A 19,071-nucleotide genomic window follows, 5' to 3' on the forward strand; every position below is an offset into this window, starting at 1 on the left:
ACTAGACATTTTTTTAGGTAGAGACAGTAAAACATCATCAGCGTTGTCAAAAAATGTACCTCTTTCTTTTCCTGGAAGCTCTTCTGGTACATCAACAGGTAAGAACTCCCTAAAAATTTTTCTAGAATACTTTCATCTCACATAAGTAGTTTAAAATCTAGCAAAATTATTGTTGGCTTTGGTAGGCCAGCGTTTCACCTAGTACACGTAGGAAAAAGATCCATTCCTAGAACTGAATGTATTTTCTATGCTTTTTAGATTTATTTCATTCTGTAATACATAACAGGTAGCATAAGGAATAGTTATTGCTATTGAAGTATTTGTATCAGTTCCTTCAGCTAGCATAGTTTAACAAAAGTGATATTAAAAATATTCTTAATGAGGAAATGCAATGATTTCCATATTAAAAACTTTTGCTACTTAAATATTTCAGGCAAAGAAGGCAAGAAATCCAAGTTGGTTCGAAGCCAGTCTTTCAGTACTCAAGCATTACATCCAAAATACAGCAACATAGACAAGTGCCCTAAGTATCTTTTATCTTTTTAATTGCTTACTTAATAGACAGCTTTTAGAAAATTGGATACATATGAATCTACACAAGTAGTAATGTGCTTACTGAATTGTGGCCTAAATTTTCAGCTTTCTGTTTAATTGAGTATGGTATGCAGTTTTGTATTGAGGGAAGCAATACCCTTTTAAGACAAATTGAGGTCAAGAAGTTCTTGTGAATTCTTGTTATGTTATCGTATGTCTTTTTAATCGTATATTAATTCCTTTTTCAATAAGAACTACTAGACCTAAATTTGTACATCTTTTAAATTTGGACACTTTAAACTTTCTCAATTTATTTATATAAACTCAGAAAGAAGCTCAAAAGTTATCGAACAACAGAATGTGAAATTACACAATTTAAAAGGACACTACTCTGTGATAAGCAGTTTATTATTTCTTTACTTTTTTTTTTTTTTTTAAGTAGAAGTACTGTTACAGGATATACATCTGTGTCAGGAATGGGAAAGAGTTCTGTGTTATCTTTTAGTGGTAAGTAGGCTATTATGTTGTGTTGTACATTAGTTTCTTGTGACGATGCTGAATATGAGGGTACCACTAACCAGCATACTGAAAGTTATTTCTAAAGAACTAGTAACAATAGATATCCAATATGTTTGAGCACTTAATAAGTGTTACTGTATTTTTCTATTTTTTTAATTTTACAAATATGTTTATATTTAAAAATAGTAAAGGCAAACATGAATTTGGAATCTGTTCATTGGCATTTATAGTTTAAAAAAAAGAAATTATTTTTTCAGTTTTCTCCACCCATTCTGTGTGAAGAAAGGGAGACCATGTACATCATCTCCTGAATTAGAGGAAACTGCTGTCTGGAAATGCTCGTCTCTCTCCACTGACTGCTCAGGAGTGTGAATGATTAGTTTATACTAAAGAGAACGAGATAAACTGCTTTCTAGAGGAATGCATTTGCTGCATTTCCGTTGGCTGCCAATAGATACTAGACAACTAGCTTACACTAAATAGCTAAATTTTAAGTAGCTAAAGACTGGCCAAGTAAATCCCAGTTTTCGTACCTTAAAATATATTTTCTCCCAAATAGTGTATGTTCTAATTATTTTTATTTAAGTTTTCTCATAAATATATTTAAAGAAGTGTTAAGCTGAAACAGTTTTCTAATAGAAAGTTAAATTTTAAGCATTATTGTAGTAGAAAAAGCACCTTATTCTGTAAATTCTGCATATATTTTTTCAGACAAATTTGTCTAAGCTGTAACTCTTTATTTCAGATGATTCATTCCGAACTCGTTCCACTGGTAATAATGGGAATACCACCTTTCCTTCCAGTTCCTCCCTCGCAACTTCTCGCAGTTCAGCTAACTCAGCTGACCAAAAGAACAATGGAAATAAAGAGAGTCAGTCACGAAAGATGAGCATGTAAGTGGATGACAAAAGGTTAGGTCAGGCTTATGGGATGCATCTTCAAAGGAACTTGTAAGAACCCTGTAAAATTAAGCCCATGTTTATATACTTCCACGCCCAGATTTTGAAATCTACAAGCAGTGGAGTAGAAATGTGATGTGTTCAGTTACAAGTATTTTTAAGATTGTTATGTTCCTTTTTAATTAGTCTTTCATATTCTATTTCCCCTGCATATGTTCAGATTCAGCTGGTACTTTATGGGGAGGGCAGAAGGGGACAAAGTAAAGGTTACTGCATTTGATATGCAGTAACTACAGTCACTGTGATTTATCTGCCCATAGTTGGAGAAATAGAAGGTATTTATTGTTAGATGATTTAGTTTTTCCTTTCCCTATGTTTATATATTTTTATGAATTACTATGTAGCAATTTCATGATGAATATTTGAGAGTTAAAATGAACTGCTAGTGCTGTTTTTTATTAAGGCTGCCTTCTTTGCCTTGTATTAAGCATTTAGATGAAAAAAGACTAATGCTAGCTGTCTACCTCAGGTTTGTTTTCTTTAAACATCAGCCTAAACTTTTCAATACTTTGCAAGAACCAAATGAAAGAAGCAATTTTTATCTGCTATGATAAAACTATAATAGTCTTTTCTAAGTTCATTCTGTGCAATGAATTTAGTCAAAACTCTATAGACTTTAGCAAGTAATTCCCTGCAGATCCTTTTTACACAATACCTTGTAGTCCTGAATTGCTGTCATTGGACTAGCTGTAATTTTGGGTGCCCAGGCTAAGGCTTTTTTTGTGTTCTCAGTGATTTGCTTGCTTAGCCAAGGTAGAATGGAGAAAGGAAAGGAGCCAGATATACCAAGAAAGGGAGGTTGTTTGGGAGAAGCAGACTTGAATGGAAAAAGAAACTAGAACTAGGAGCTGGAAAGGATGAGGAAATTTAAGCTGGGACTTAGGGGTCTGAGTAGGTAGGAAAGACTAGGAATGAAAAGAGAATACAGAATCTGAGGCTATGACTTGCTGGGTAAAGATGATGGAGCTGAGATGTATAGACTGGTACTAGATAGGGAAGAAGAAGGGCATGGCTCTGGTTTGCCTGGTATGAAGAGGAAACAACAGTGACAGTGATACCTGTTCAATGGTTCTTTCTAATGACTTAAGTAAGTATCTGTGTGAACTCATGTTTTCCACTTCAATGTTTTCAGGTTCCTTTAAAAAATAAAAATAAAAAAATAAAAAAAAAGCCACAATACTTACTAAATCGTAAAATCAAACACTTAAAAGTTAAAAAAAAAAAAAAAATCAAAATTTCCCTGAAGAGCTTGCATTCAGCCACCTGTATACATTACATCATGATGCAGTCTCTTGCTATGTGGTTGCAAGGTTTTCTTTTGTTTTGTTTTTTAACTGGAGTTTTACCATCTTCACTGTAAAAGAGAAATTTGTTCTGGAAAGAAATCAAGCTTGCATAGTAACCTGTTGTTTGTAAAACTATACATCCTTTGTGGCAAAAGCTGGATGGTGAGTAGTGAGTGAAAGTGGACTATATGTGGTGAATCAGTGGTTTCACATCTTAGTGCTCTAAGCTCCCTGTCAAACTGCACTCTATCTCTATCTTTGCCAGAGTCTAATGCATTCTAAGTGCTACCAACAAACTTATTTCAGACTGGTCATAGTTGATCATTAGGTGGCATTCATTTCAAAGTAATTGACTTCAGATTAATTAGATAATACGTGCTGAACGCTTACAAAAGTAATATAAGTAAATGGGAAATATGCCTTGAATACATAAAATGACATACAATGCTGCAAAAAAAATTGAAAAATTAGATCCTCAAAAACTTATGTGACTTCATCCTAATGACTGTGTTCCTCTGTTCACTCTCTTTGAAACCAGAAAAATAGATTAAATTTTGTGACTTTTTTTGTAGCTGCCGTTGTAGCAATTCTGATTATTCATTCATCTCACAAGGATTTTGTGCAATTAAATTGATTAATATGCATAAAGCAGTCAGATACAAAGATTAATGAGACATTTTATTCCATTTCATAGAACTTCTCTGAATTTCAAAGTTTTTTCCATCTGTTAGTTAAAATGAAACTGATATCTTTTGTTTGAATACAAAGGGACAGAAAGAAGACTCGGACCGAACCATCTATACCTTTGGCTTCAGGCAGGAGGGTGGAATGTAGGAGACTCAGCTTCAAGTGTCTGTGTAATATTCCCAAATGAATACTTTAACAGCAGGCTATTTGAAAGTTGATATCTGATTAAACACAATGATCTAGATGCTCTCTCTAGTTCAGAAAATCCCTAAACTGTGTAGTGTCAGAAGCCAAGAAGATATACTAGAGGAAGAAAAACATTTTCGGAGAAAGAGCAGCAGCTTTCAGATGACCTATATTTGGCTTTGAAAATAAGAGCTTTAACGTTCTGTGTTCTTACAGGAAAACATATCTCCCAAGTTGACATATTGCCTATTGCACTGTAAATTCCATTTCTCTTTTGTGATCTGGCCCCATACTTAATAGTTTTTTATAAAAAAAAAAAAAAAAAAAAAAACTGGAGCAGCTCTACAAGGAGATACCAAGAGATACTGATTTTAGGAATGGTTAGTGGCGAATACATTCATCTGCATGTTCTTTTTGACTACAAATATAGTTTGTTGTACCTCTTTCTATCTATCTTTTGATCAGAAAATCAATCCTGGCTTTGAAAAGCTTTGCTTGGCTAAAACTTTCCTGAAATTCATATGTCCTCACCAAAAAAAAAAAAAAAAAAAAAAAAAAGAAAAAACCAACCAACCAAAAAAAGCAGCTTCAGCACAACTTCAGTGAGTGAGCTGAGTGAAAGAAAAACCCAATATCAAAATATACAAGCAGTTGACAGTTACAACTCTTATTGAGAGAAAAATTTGAAAATTATACAAGAAATGTGACCTGAAACTCTCATTGAAAATCCAAGAGGTGATGTTGAATAGATGCTTGTGAATGAATGTCACCTTTTCTATGCATTCAGTAAGGCAGGAAGCTTGTGAAAAAATTATTGAGCATGTATTTAGATTATATCAACATGTAAACTTAGGTATGTGCTGATTAAACATTGTACTGACCATCCAAATTCTGACAAGTCATAGCTTTTAATTAACTGGCTTTACAACATGAATAAGATAACTTCTAATGTGATTTTCTACGTAATAATGTGTCTGTAAATACTGGAAGATTGGACAGTAATATGTCATTTAATAACTAAGTAGTAATAACAGATATAATTAATGATTTGTAGTTCAAAGTGATGTTTTGACCAAATAGTAGTTAATTGCCTAAATCTCTTTTTTTTTTTTTTTTTCCCCCCCCATAAAACTGCTCTGGTGCATATGCACATTTGTTCACATTTGACAGTGTAATGCAGCTTATAGGGATGAACTTTTTTATTTTTCATATATTCATGCTGTCCCAGGAACTTTCCAAAAACCTAAGTAAATTTGGTGCAGAACTGAGGTTTTACATACTGTATTCATGAGTTCAGACATGTTGTTTGTCCTGTGTGAGAGATGTGTGTGAAGATCAGAGTATTCCCTCATTTTTAAAATAATACATATGTCAGAAAAACAATTCTCAATAAAGCCTGATTCAGTGCTCACAAGGAGATAACAGGAGAAACCATTAGCTTTGGTGTAGTTTAATAGGCTTTACGTAATACTCAGGGGAAAAAAAAAAAAAACATTGCAGGATTTATGCTGAAGTTGCACCCTTATAACTTAGTGATGTAATTACAGAAGAGATGAGCGTCTGATTTTAAGCACATTATGGAATATGAAAGAATCAAAAAGAGCATTGGTTAAGTATTTCAGCGCACAAGAGACCTTACTTAAGTCAATTTGCAGAGAAAACGTGCTCTTCTGAAGAGCTGATGGTGTTAGACCATGGATCATTGTGTGCAGAAACTGACAAGATTCGTAAACATGAAGAGTTTCATAAAGTGGTCCAATCTTGCATTGTTATGCCATTTAGCTTTATTATGTTCTTTTATGTTTTCATTTTTAAGAGATTAAGTTTGGGATTAGAATTACTATTTTCCTTGGGTTTACATTACTGTAATATAACTGATTCCAGTATGCAATTGGTAAAAAGCCAGCAGTTTTCTATACTTTGTAGGTTCATCAATAAAAATGCCCAGCTTTATAGACAGACAGCATTTAAGAATTTTGCATCTTGTCTACAGACATACAGATAATGCCTGATTTTTTCCCTTTTGATCAAAACAATGTAAGTTAACTTCAAGAATGAGGCGTTCCATCCTGTAAAAAGTGGGAGGAGATTTAATGTGGCATTGAAATCATAATGATATAATTAGTACCAATATTTTATAATATGGTCACAAGTGAGCTTTAATACATCCATGTTGAAGTGTGAGCATGTTGTAACAATGATTTGCGTTAGTATCTTTAAATAGTGTCTTTCGTCCAGTCATATAATTGCTTAGGAAGTTGAGCACAAGATGAGATAGTTCTGCCACAGATCTGCTACACTTTGACTTGGTTACTTAAGGTCCTAATCATGTTTTCCTCCTGCCATTTAAGCTGGTAAGAGTTCTGAAGTTCAGTGGGAATGGAGTGTGATTTGGGTCCCATTTCCAAGGTGAAGCTAACAGATGTCTTGTTGCTGATATATTACCACAGCAGGTTCCATCAGCAGTTTTTAAAGGGTGAAACAGAACAGTATCTTCCTTTGTAAATCATGTTCTAAAATATTTATGAAAACCAGTATTTCCACAGAGTTCTGAAAGTAAGTGTTGTTCTTCTAAAGATGTCTGACCATTACAAACATTGGTTAGCTGATGGCCACAAGTCTGCAAAGCTAAGAACAGCATTTCTAAAGATTAAAAGATTAAGGCTATGATAAGTGCAGAAATTGCCCAGATCACATTATAGTCTGTAGAAGACCTAGAAATAACACTGTAAGGACCTGTAAACTTTTCTCTCTCTTCCCCTTCTCCGCTTTCCCAGGATTTTGTCATTTTTCACCATGAGTCAGGCTGGATACTTGTGGAATTATTTGTAGCTATGACTAGACTGCTTCTAGTACCTTAGCTATCCCACTTAGGGGGATCTCTGCATTACTTTGAAGTCCACCTTCTGCAGCAAACTTGCTGGAGAAATGCACCTTTCTATAAAGGATGCCCTCAAGATGTGTCCATTGGCTTTTTCAGTGGGTGCAGTAGAGCAGCTAGCAATTTTTGAAGTAGAGCAGCTAACTTTTACATTAAAATGTTGCACACAATAGCACTTTATTATGATTTTTTACTTAATAATGTAGCAACAACATATTGTATGTGTTTCTTCTTTTGTATGAAGAAAAAACAGAAAATCAAACCCTTAGATCTTCTGAGAGAAAAAGGAGGAAACCAAAGACTGTTGGAAGCAATGTTCTTGTGCGATAAGTCAGGAGCAGCAGATGGGGACTCTATAATGCCCGGAGTGACTAAATGCATCTTGCAATGTTAAAACCTTTACCTTTTAAATAAAATCCTAAGTTGTAAAATATGTTCATATAAATAATGTAATGATTGTAGAATTCCAATGTTGTAGTGAAGTGTTATGAAATACAACTTTAGCAATGTGCTCTTAACTAATGCAGCTATGGAGACTTTTTTTTTCTTCAATTATGCCTTTGTAGTTCAAATTCCTGGATTTAGAATACATGTATCCATTACTTAACTGGACTTATTTACAATTTTAGCAGTTCTTAGCATCCATGTTTAGTGCAAGAAATAAAATGGTTACAAATATGAAAAAGTAATCCCACATTTTAAAGAAGCATCAAATCTAATTTAAGACCAAAATTCAGAACAACTGATCAGGCTAAGAAAACAAACTTTGTTAGCATTCTGCTGTGCATTTGAAGGTAATGTTTTTACAAGTACTAAGCGAAGTTCATAAAAAATCCCATATAAATTTCAACATAATCTGAAAGCAGATATCTCCAGATGATATTTAAAAAGTTTTATTTCATGAGTTTTGTTGTATAAATACTCGTTTTAATTTTTGGCATTTCAGATTGCATTTTCACTTTAATAATTTATAATGATGACTCTAGTTTTTAATTAGCTGTTATGGCAAGCTATCATGCTTCAGCGATGTCATTTGCATTTGTTTGTATTAAGGCTAATGTTTCTAGCAAAATTTGTTTGTGGAAAAACATGCATTCTATTTTAAGAAGTTCTATTTATGCCAATACTTGAGAAAGAGCCTATGAAGCTCTTGTTAGCTTCTCTATTTCAGAATGAAAGCAGCATAACTATATTGATATCAGAAATATCTGTTTTTTAAATCTATTTGGTGTATGATAAAGGTGATCTGGTTTGTGAATGCATATGCGTGTGTGGTTACTTTTTACAATGTAAAAAAAGAATGATTAATTTACTCAGAATAAAACCTAGGACAATGCTGTACATGCATGTTCTTGAAAATATTTTTCTCGGTCATATTTTATAAAGAAAAATAAAGACATTTACTTACAAAAGATATTTCTTTTAAATAATGCTAGATTTATGCTGTCTTGTATGAAGTACAAAATGTGTCTTTGGGTCTAGCATTGTTTTACTCTCTGAATTGTTTATCTTCTTACACTGTGGTTGGATTTCGGTGTAGTTTCTGTTCACAGGCGTTGTTTGGATTCTGTGGAAACACGTTTTCAGTGTTTATTCTGCAGCTTGGCATAGGATCTTGTAAATCACAGATTTCTTTAAAAGCATCTTTGAGTATTGATTTTTTTTGACATGCAGTATTGATGCAGATATACAAACCTCCTATACTGGCTCTTTCCATGTTTAGTTTTTTTGTCTCTTTAATGAAAACACATACTTCCCGATTCCCTAGGGACAACTGACTCAATATACCAGGTACAGTGGCTCACCCATGAGCCACAAGAGTGTGCGTAGTCTGTTCTCAGTCCTGCGTAGTCTGTTCTCAGTCCTGCGTAGTCTGTTCTCAGTCCTGTTTCTTCCAGGGACCAAGCTCGATCAGTACCCAGCCACAGAACAGGACTCAAAATTGTGTTTGGCACTCGGGTGCCTTTATTACAGTAACTTAAAACAGTTAGCAAGTTCAGAAACTTGAATCCAAGCCCTTTATAAGCATGTGAGGAGTTCTGTATACAGTCTGTCATTCATTTCTTATTGGTTGTCATTTGTCTATCATTTTTTAACTGATCAATGTATTTAATGCTAAATACACTCGCTAATCCTAGCCATGTATTAAATTCATGCTATGTATTTTTTAAAAGTTCTATTTAGACATTTCTTGGTCTACACGTCTTCCTTGTACAGTGCTCCTGGTGTCTTATATAGCCTTTCGCCAGTCTTTTGCACTACATACCTCCAGTCCCATAGACTTTTACCTGGCTGCTGCTTATTTGCATCCTAATTCTGTTGGACAGCAACAGTACTTTTGAAGCCTTCATAGCATTATTTTTACTTGCAACTCAGAATAACAGCTGGAGATCAACTGTACAATGTTAATTTTGTAGTTCTCTCTAAAGATATTCCTCCTATTAATGATTCTTTGGCAGGACGAATGATTCTCCTCTTTCTCTTTGGTACAGTCATGCTGCAATCTGGAGTTAGGTTAGAGGCACCTTAGTAGTCTGCTCTGATGCCAGAACCTGCCTGGTAAATGCTTTTGTGACTGGCTTGCACTCTGTCTGGGTTGCTATGAGTAAATTTCTAGTGGTAACTGAGGTTGTTATTTTAGAGCTGGTGACGTTTTATCAACTTTACACTGTAATGCAAATATATTTTCTCTGGGCCTTGTGAAAGTTCTTCTCTTGTGGATTCACTTGGCTGCGTTTGCAGATACCTTTGAAGCTTCTATGCCAACTGATTTTGGAAACTCTTCTGCCCCCTTTCGGGAAGCTGTTTTATGAAAGCTGCATAAGCAAGCAGAATAATGCTTAAATCTTTTAGTTACATAGTCAGAAGTAGCTTTTTGCATTGTTTCAAACTTAATATAGGACCCTATTTTTTAATTAAAATTTACTAAAGGTTAAAAAAAAATGATATCTTCTTTTTTTAAAAGTGGTGTGGAAATCCCTGCACTGTTTGGATAAGGTGAATTATATGTAGTTATTAGAAATATTTATCTGAAACATTTTGGAATTAGCTTTCTTATTTCAGGATCAACTCTGTGAATAGATTTATTCCCCTTTTGTGGAGGCATATTTTTTTCCTACCGAAGTCTGTCAGCTTTTAGGGTGGAGTCCTGTTATATAGTTCTCCCTGGTATCTAAATGAAAATACATGTGGAAATTGTATTTCTAGAGAGGCCCAGCTTGGTGTTACGAAGTAGTACAGGTTCACATTTTCCAGGTAGAGAATACCTAAATTGTTTTTCAGAAATATTTTACCTTTAGTAGAAAGGATGTTTTAAAAGCAAGCACATCAGGTAATAAAATAAAGTTCTCCAGACAGAGGCTGCAAATTCTGTTTTAGGGCTTGACCTAGCTTCTGTTTCATAAATGCCAAAAGTCTGCTAACATTGATGTCAGTAGGCTTTTAATTGTCATTGCAACAGAAAATAACATTGAGGAATATCAAACAGCAGTGTTTGGGTATGAGCACCTTGACTTTTGGGGCATATGCATCTTTGATTTTCATTCATACTGAAAGATCATTTCTGTGGTTTGTTTAAATGTTCATAGTAGGTTTTACAAGACACTTTTTGATAGTTCACTTTCTGATTCCACTAAAAATAAATGCAAACCTCTTAGGAATTGTTGTTTACATTTTGATTCTTTTTTCTTCAAGGATCTATTTTTCACTTAAATATTTACGTGAAAAGTGATGGATTCCTTTTCCAGTAGGGAACTAAATGTATAAAAGATGAATGCATTTGAACTCTGACATTTTACTGAGCTTCCATGTATAGATACAATACCTATACATGATTTAGTACAATATTTTAAATTCACCCCAGAATCTAATTTTAAGCTTATTCGTAGATAGCTCCTAGCAGGGACTTCAGGAAACTCAGAAAATAACTTGTAACTTTTGAACAGATTTCTGTCACTTAGTATCTTAGTGAAGCAAGCCTGTGACTTGGGCATTATTAAAATGTTAAGAGGAGGACCTTCTGCTAGTTTATGATGCAAAAAAGCTTTTCACATTTTCATGTTTCACTATCTTTTTGTTCTAATGTAAATTAAATTTTGAAGAAAATAATGGAATAGAAACTATTACCTTTGTTCATAATTCTGTTGGATCAACTACCCTACCCATGAACAGTAACGTTTTATAAGTTTCTTCAAAAATCATAAAAAGGAATGGTCGATCCACTTTAATGACAGGAGGTACTGAGAATGCAGTTACTTCTGACCCAGATGCTGCTGTTGCCTCAGTTCCTTTTTCATCCACTTCAATTGCTGCCTTTTGGACAACCTGAAATGCAATATAGAAATGATATAAATGGCAGAAATAAATGCTAACATGAAGAATATTTTTCAAAGTGCCAGACGTTCAGCTGAAGTAGGCCTCTATTAAGGATTAAAATAGGCAGGTCTGTGCAGTCTAGCACTGTCTGTTACAGGTAGACCCATGTACTATCTACTTCAGAAGCAGAAGAGTTGATACAGCTGTATGACCACAATACTTACAGCACAGATGCTAATTCAGGTATCATTGTGATTTTTTTCCATGTTTCTGAGCATAGGCATCACTTAGAAGTGCTATTCTTGCGGCTGGTAACATGAAGCAAGCATTGCACTTACATGGTGTTCCTCTTTTATATCTAGCATGCACTCCTAAGTCCCTCCCAGAGAGAGAAATTTTCTCAGTAGTGGGAGGTGCATTTTAATTAATTACAAACACTGAATGGCTGGATATGGTATTCACCACTTATTCTGGGACAGCTTAGGTAAATGCATCAGTCTTAATTTTCTAATATATATGTGTATGTATATATGTATATTTCTAATTCTTACATTAGTATGTAGCGCTATGGAGTACAATCCTGGTTTGGGCTGAGGACCTTCCTTTCTGACAGAAATCACTCTGAGACAGCCTGGTAAGGTCAGATTCTTTTCCCTTTTTGTTCTTTTAGCCTGCATATGTCTCTGAGCACATCCCCTGTATCTCGGTCTCTATTGGTGAACTGCCTGGTCAGCTAATGGATTCCTAACTCCGGAACTCTTAGTTCTAGAAATGACTTTATGTCAAGACACTTGAAGGACTTAACAGTGTCAAGCTCTCTGCTAAAAATGCTTAAGTAATAAAGCAGGCTAACATGATTCACAAGTAAAGGATGTTCCTCTGACGCTTTGTCAGCTGATGCATATATTGCTTCTAATATCAGTTAGCAGGTCATGTTGAAGTGTGATTGATTTGCACTATCAGAATCAACTGTTGAGAAACAGCAAAGAATATATATAATATAAAGAATATAAATAAAAGGGAAGGGAGAAAAGTGCTGCAGATTGCTGTTGTACTTTCTAGAAGTTTATACTAAGCTGAACGTCACTACAGTGTTACGCTTTTGATGTTTTTCCTTAGGGTGTTATATTTTCTCAGAAAGGTAATTTTTTTTTTTTAAGATTACATAACTAGCACAATTTTGAACAACTCTTGTTGAAGGTTTAGAGTTTTTTGAAGTGTATGTAAAACTCTTTATGACACCACCTATTAGCAGTTTTGACAAATGACAATCAAAGTGTTTTGTAATAAGCTAGTGTAGGGAGACTTGTCGCAACAGCAGCAGTAGCTTAGAAGTGCCCTTTCTGATAGAAAGTTTCTCCCAGAGTTTTGGTCCTAGGTTATCAGCCCTACTCTGTCATTTACAATGACTATCATTTACAGTGCTTTTCTTGTTCAGTTTTTGTTTAACTTTTTTTCCCTTCTCTGTAAACAATGTGCTTCTTGAGGCAAGACTTTCTTCCTGTGATGGGCTAGTTTAAGAAAGGTTTTGAGGACGTACGAAATGTAACTGCCTCTTAGTTATGCGCACCTCATCCTTCAAGTGGGATCCATACTGTGCTTCAAGTGTGTAGATTCCATACACTTTGCAGTGGAAGTCTTTTCCTAATAGTGTCACTGTATCTTTATGCGACATATTTTTTTGGTTGGGTCTATTAGACACTATTACAAGCCAAAGAGCAAATAATTTTAAAAAGCTTACCTGTGAGACTTTTATGTATCCTTGATCTGTGAGATGACTAAGATCTGCGGTACGTGCAAAGAGATTTTTAATTCCTAGAGCATGGAGCAATTTCTTCATTTCGTATTTTTGTTCCAGTTTGAACTTTGGAAATGAAATATCCACTTTTCTGTTTAAAAAAAAAAAAAAGGCAACAAAATCTTAGATTGTGTAGCAAATCACTTTAGTGCTGAATGCCGACTACTTAGGGATTAAAATTTACCTAAATGTCCTCCACATGGGGCAAAAACTGAAGAGTCTCTGCTGGAATTTAGATTGGCAGACTATCATCTCTGACTTGTCGATTGCCAAAGATGCTAGAAATCATTTTCTTCTTTCTATATTTCTACCAGCACTTCCAGTGCCCTGATACCAGGGCACACAGTAGTTCATTGACCAGTGGAAAGAGTTGTCACTTCAGGAATCACATTTCACAGGAATAATTTATTTTTACATTTGCATGTTTAAAGTTATCCTATTAAACTGAGGTTTCCACTGGTAGGAAAGGTTTCATAAATACACTGGTTTATTTTGTAGTTTGCCTGGAAGTGCCCAATTTAGGGAGAGTTAGGGCCTAAGGAAGAATTTGGAAAGACTAAATTGACTATGGCCTCAGAGAGACAGACATTTCTTACTGAGATGAATCACAGACGTAAGTGATGAGCTCATAGTAGAAGCTTTCATACCACAGTTGCTCATAGATGTGGGCAGGTCATAAAGTGGCCTCTCCTCTGTAGGTACTTTAATGCCACAGAAATGCTAGCATATTAAACGAGTTAGGAAAACCAGCTAATCTTTATTTTACTTTCTTGCTTTGCTGCAATGCACATAAAAGACATTAAAGCTAACAGATGTCAAACAAGAAGCAATACCTGGTCTTCATACTTCTAAGCCATGCTTCAACAAGCTCTGTTGTCAAGTGGTCTTCAAGTGAAATGTAATCTGCCTCCTTTTCTGGAATGGCAACCAGCATGTGGGCTTTCCCTTGGTAGGGAAGCTTGATCACATTGCATCTTAAATTCTCATCAAAAGTTGAGGTAACTTTATCTGACTTGAACATCATGGGTACCTGTACACTTCTGTATTTGTTTATATGGAAAGTCTCAATTTCTGTGAATTTAGCATTAAATGGATAGAGCCATTTGCCTGAGAAAAGAAAGAAGGGAGATAGTTATGTGCATTCAGACTTAACTCAACAATTTTCAGAAGCCCTTTAAAAACGCATAGAATCCTTTTCGTAGCTAGTTGAAGTGATTATCACAGAATCACAGAATCGTTTAGGTTGGAAGGGACCTCTGGAGATCATCTAGTCCAACCTCCCTGTCAAGCAGGGTCCTCCAGAGCGTATTTCCCAGGATCACGTCCAGACGGGTTTGGAATATCTCCAGGGAAGGAGACTCCACTACCTCTGTGGGCAACCTGTTCCAGTGCTCAGTCACCCTCACAGTGAAGAAGTTTTTTCTCAGGTTTAGGTGGAACTTCCTGTGTTTCAGTTTGTGCCCGTTGCCTCTTGTCCTGTTGCTGGGCACCACGGAGATCAGTTGTGTTTGGGGTAAGTGGATGACAACTGCAGTATATTTATGCCTATATATTTAATGCATATATACATTCCCTTTTTACAGCAGGAAAAAACAGTAATGCACAAAATAAACTACTTCATTTGCCGAGGAAAGGAGGAAAATCTCTTTTCTAAGGCTGATTAGTTGCCAGTCAAGTTCAGAATTGATACTCCTTTTGTTTATTGAATGCCATATGAACATCTGTCTTTTATTAACATGCCACCTTATCTGAAAATCTCTACCAGCTGTTCAACATCCTGTTTTTAAAATAATTGTACAAGCTTTTGCAGGGGAATTGAGCAGTGCACTGTCTTATAAGGTGCTCTGGAATGTGACCTCTTCTGCATTAATGATAATGATCTCTAAGTTTACTTTCAAACTCAGCCACAGCCATTTATCTGTCTTCTCTGATTTTCTGCCAGGGAAAGGAACCTTGGCATTGATCAAACTACATATTTGTAAATCCAAAAGAATAAATTTCATCCCTAGGGAGGCTGTATGGCTATGCAGTAATTTTCTTTGTTCTCACGTGTGTGTTTATTTTGGCAGAATTTCCTTGGCTGGCATCTCCTGACTTCCTTGGACTACTTCCTCGCATAGTGGCTGTGATTGTGGGTTCTTTGCACAGCATTTCTCTTTTCCCCTTTGTCATTCTAGTCCTTCATCTTTACTTTTCACCTGACTAGGTGTTGCCGGTTTCTGTATGGCTATCTGTTTTGGAGTCAAATGTGAGGTGTCGCTCCTTGCCATAAGTAGGACCTCCTTAATGAATCCCTTGTCTATCTGCTAAGCCAGTGATCAAAGAAACCAACAGCAGGAAGAAGGGCATAACATATTTGGCGCAAGAGGACCCCCATCCACAGAAAACACCCTGCATGTCATGGCTGTTTCTTTCCCTGAAAGTGTAGATGATTTGGAGTTCCCTATTATAAAAAAGTCATTTACTATTAGATAAACATAATAGAAGAGGAGGAGAGTAAATCTTAATGGAGTTGGAGGCAAAACAGGATATCTGAATTCATTTAAATTTCCTCTAATGTAACTGAAGTCAGAGTGCTGTTTCTACTCATAAATAATCGTTTTGCAAAATCAGTAGTTACCTTTAAAGAAAATGTAGTCCACAAGTAGTAGTTTATTATGGCGGTCAAGATTTTCAAAAAGCTCTGGGATTTTTCCTTTGGTCCTTTTGTTAATATTTTGATTTATAACAAATTTTGCCTGTGTAATGTTTTGAAAGTCCACACTCAGAAATTCCATATCAAAGTAATGCTTAGATAAATTGAGGAAAGACTGCCTGAGTCTGAAGCCCTTTTGGATAAAAGAAAGTGTACCTTGCACAAGTAGTAGTTCTTCATTCATTGTGATATTATCTTTCAGTTGTTTAAACAAGGCTGGTAAATAATGTGGATTCTCTCTGTCCTTCAAAGTGTGGAGGTTTAGGCCTTTTACAATTTGGCTGTGTGTTTCCCCTTTGGCTGCAAACATATATGTAGCCATAAGAGCTGATACAGAGAGGGGAGAGAAGACTACATTTTTGTCATGTGTCATTGCAATTTTTCGATAGAGATTAAATCCAAAATTTGCAGTTTTTTCAGTGAAGTTATAAAGAGTGAACTCTTCAGGGAATTGCTTTTCAAAAGGTTTAGGGACGTTTTCATGCGGATCCCACTCCTCAGAAATATTGACATTTTTATTTCTTGGTAAGAAATTCTCCTCCTCCTTTGGAATTTTAGGTTTGGTGTCGGCCTTGCTGATTTCAACACATACTTCACATAAAAAAAGTAGATAAATTCCTGTTTTCATGTTGGTATCCAGTAATGAGCTTTTTTCCTAGTAAAGAGAATGGGGGAAAAAAAGCAACACCGTCAATGACTTTTAAAGTTTTTGGTTTGTTCTTTAGTTTACAATGCAAAAGGTCATGGAGGTAGCAAGGTGGTCTTTCTGCCTCTTCAGTGTAGACACTGTAAGACCTAGTTCTTACTTAAATAGTCAAATGTAAATCAGTGGAAGAGAGAAGTTTCCAACATTAGTAAGTGAATCCAAAAAAAACATTGTGATCTTCTACACAGAGCCGTATGCCATAAGTAGTTAATTTCAGAAGAATTTCACTGAGTTTCCTGTTCTAACTTGTAATTGTATAACAAAATCAAAATCAGATTTTCAAGTAAGATATCCATCTCAAAGATGGGGAATCTATTTGTTGGACACATGTAGCACCTTCCACTCCATGTGAGAATGTCCTCTGTAAACACAAGATCTCTAGGCAAACTGTGTTGGAAAATAACGTTTTCTGTGGAGAGCTCCAAAACAGGCTGTTCCTAGAAAATGCAGATGGTGATATGTTGAGGAACTGAGACACCTGTAGCTCCCCTTTACCACTTTGTTGGCACTGGTGGGTGCATTGTGTTCCATCTATGTTACTTTTCTTAGTCACGATTGCACATTCTCATGGGCTCCATCTATTCCTTCATAATGGTTGCAGCCTGCCAGACTCAAGTAGTTCCCGTCTCTTTTCCAGAAATACTTCTCTCTAGTATTTGTTAACGTTCCTGGTTTTATATTAATGGTATGCCATATCCACAAGATTCAACTCAGCTCCTTAGAAAAAAACGCTTAAGCACAGAAACTACCTGATTTTTGAGTATGATAATTGCCAACACAGAAAACAACCTACTTTTTGAGAGTTAAAGTACTTTATGTTAAAAATTATCTTTTTAAAACAGAGTTAAATATCTGTTCATTTTATACAAAAGTCAAACTATAGCCACTAGGTTTTGTTCCAGAAATGATAAATTCCAAGAGCCAGGCAGAAAAATATTCTTTAAATATTTAAATATTTTTGAAAAAAATATTTCAGAAGTGACTTGGAGAATGCAAGAGTTCTGCACTGCAAATTACTTTTGGAAACTTTGAAGGACTGAGTTTTACTGTGTACCTTATGCCTTATTTTCCCAGAAGGAATGCTCTAGAATAATATATTTTTCTAACCATGTAGAAAATTAAAATCAGACAAAGACAGTCTGTCTTTGAAAAAGACTGTCTTAAGCCAAACTCATCAGAATAAATCAGGATCAGCTCCACTGACATATAGTTTGTATAAAGCTGGACTAGGGCAATGCCAAACCTGTGCACCTGTGCCTATGAGCCTTTTACACAGTCATTCTTCTAAGTAAGTGAAAAGAAAGTCTTGTTTTGAGATAAGCTAGCCATAGCATAATAGGAGGCTCCATAGTAATGACACTTAATAAAGCTGAGCAGTTTTTCACATATGTGAAGGAAAAGAGAGATCGTAATGTTAATGTGGCAGCAGAAGCTCTTACCTTGCCAAGTAAATAAATCTTTTCCAGAACATTGACTGTTGTTGTAAGATTAGTGTGCTCTAAGGAACTCAGAGTTGAGTGCTTTTATACTGTCTTTTGCTCTTCGATTCACTTACGAAAAAGTTGCATTTGGGGAAAAATGAGAGATATTCCTGATTTTAATGATATCTGTAATAATACCTCTTGTCCTGTCAAATTTTTCCCTAATATATTGCATTCATAGACTGCTGAAGAATTGAATTTCAGATATTGTCATGAAAAGAATAAAACAACTATCTTGTTCATGTTTAGTAGCAATAAAACATCTGGGGCTTTGTGTATAAGCAACTGATGAAGTATTTCTGCAAATGTGAAGGAGCGTACTGTTGTGAGCCTGGAGAAACGGGAAGAATTTAGGCACAGGAAATTTCTGTCAGTGAGCCTGATTGGTGGTCTGCTGCCAAAAATAACATCAGAAAGGTCAAAGTTCTGTAGGAGCCTAGATAAATATTACTAAGACGTACTAGGTTTTGTACAAAATAAAACGTGCAAACATTGAGGCTGATGCCATGCCCAGCCCCTTTTAACTGGATTTCCTGTTGGTACCATCCTAATATGTGGCTGGATCAACAGGGACAGCCTCTAGCTCAACGGGAGAGCCAGTCTGAAGTTCTAACTTCAGTACCTACATAGAGCAAGGTGCTGTACCTGTTACTGTGCTCTTGTCAAGAGCCTGGTTGATATAACTTTTTCTAGTAAGTCCACGTGAATTTCTGCATTACTGCCTATACTTACCAAACCCTGAAAAGTTTATGAGACCCAGGACAGAAAATACATATCATGATATATTTTAATAAGTAATGATATATACATGGTCAATATCATTATAAGGAATGCTTGCCCTTTATCATTTAATTTCTCTGTTCATCCTTCTGATATGCATTGTTTATTATTCCATGTAGATCATTCTCCTGACGTCTTTTATACTTCACTGTTCAGCAAATGTTGAAGCAGGCTTGTCAGTGCCATCTCCTAACTGAAAATGCCATGTTTCAATGTCAAATAGCATGAGGGTGAGACAGTTTTTC

The 19,071-nt window shown here is 35.5% G+C and overlaps 2 protein-coding genes across 32 annotated transcripts in view; one reads left to right on the forward strand and one right to left on the reverse strand.

The window, feature by feature from the left end:
• Positions 1-7,418, forward strand: part of PPP4R4 (protein phosphatase 4 regulatory subunit 4) — a 70,211-nt gene extending 62,793 nt beyond the window's left edge. For 5 of the 10 annotated variants that reach the window (XM_068946921.1, XM_068946915.1, XM_068946916.1 and 2 more), the window contains 5 exons: positions 18-98; positions 434-527; positions 974-1,041; positions 1,799-1,946; positions 7,297-7,418. In XM_068946921.1, coding sequence (XP_068803022.1) covers positions 18-98; positions 434-527; positions 974-1,041; positions 1,799-1,946; positions 7,297-7,321 — 416 coding nt within the window. In that variant the 3' untranslated portion in view covers positions 7,322-7,418. Of the gene's footprint in view, positions 1-17; positions 99-433; positions 528-973; positions 1,042-1,798; positions 1,947-7,296 lie in introns of those variants that run through there. The other 5 variants (XM_068946914.1, XM_068946917.1, XM_068946920.1 and 2 more) reach the window with 4 other exon arrangements.
• Positions 7,211-19,071, reverse strand: part of SERPINA10 (serpin family A member 10) — a 29,882-nt gene continuing 18,021 nt past the window's right edge. For 5 of the 22 annotated variants that reach the window (XM_068946924.1, XM_068946926.1, XM_068946936.1 and 2 more), the window contains 5 exons: positions 15,785-16,514; positions 13,998-14,271; positions 13,108-13,255; positions 11,178-11,375; positions 7,211-8,619 (listed from right to left, as the gene is read on the reverse strand). In XM_068946924.1, the coding sequence (XP_068803025.1) occupies positions 11,184-11,375; positions 13,108-13,255; positions 13,998-14,271; positions 15,785-16,487 (1,317 nt within the window). In that variant the 5' untranslated portion in view covers positions 16,488-16,514 and the 3' untranslated portion in view covers positions 7,211-8,619; positions 11,178-11,183. Of the gene's footprint in view, positions 8,620-10,476; positions 11,376-13,107; positions 13,256-13,997; positions 14,272-15,784; positions 16,515-18,004; positions 18,116-19,071 lie in introns of those variants that run through there. The other 17 variants (XM_068946928.1, XM_068946925.1, XM_068946932.1 and 14 more) reach the window with 6 other exon arrangements.

Source organism: Struthio camelus, chromosome 5, assembly GCF_040807025.1.
Source record: "Struthio camelus isolate bStrCam1 chromosome 5, bStrCam1.hap1, whole genome shotgun sequence".
Lineage (NCBI taxonomy): Eukaryota > Metazoa > Chordata > Aves > Struthioniformes > Struthionidae > Struthio > Struthio camelus.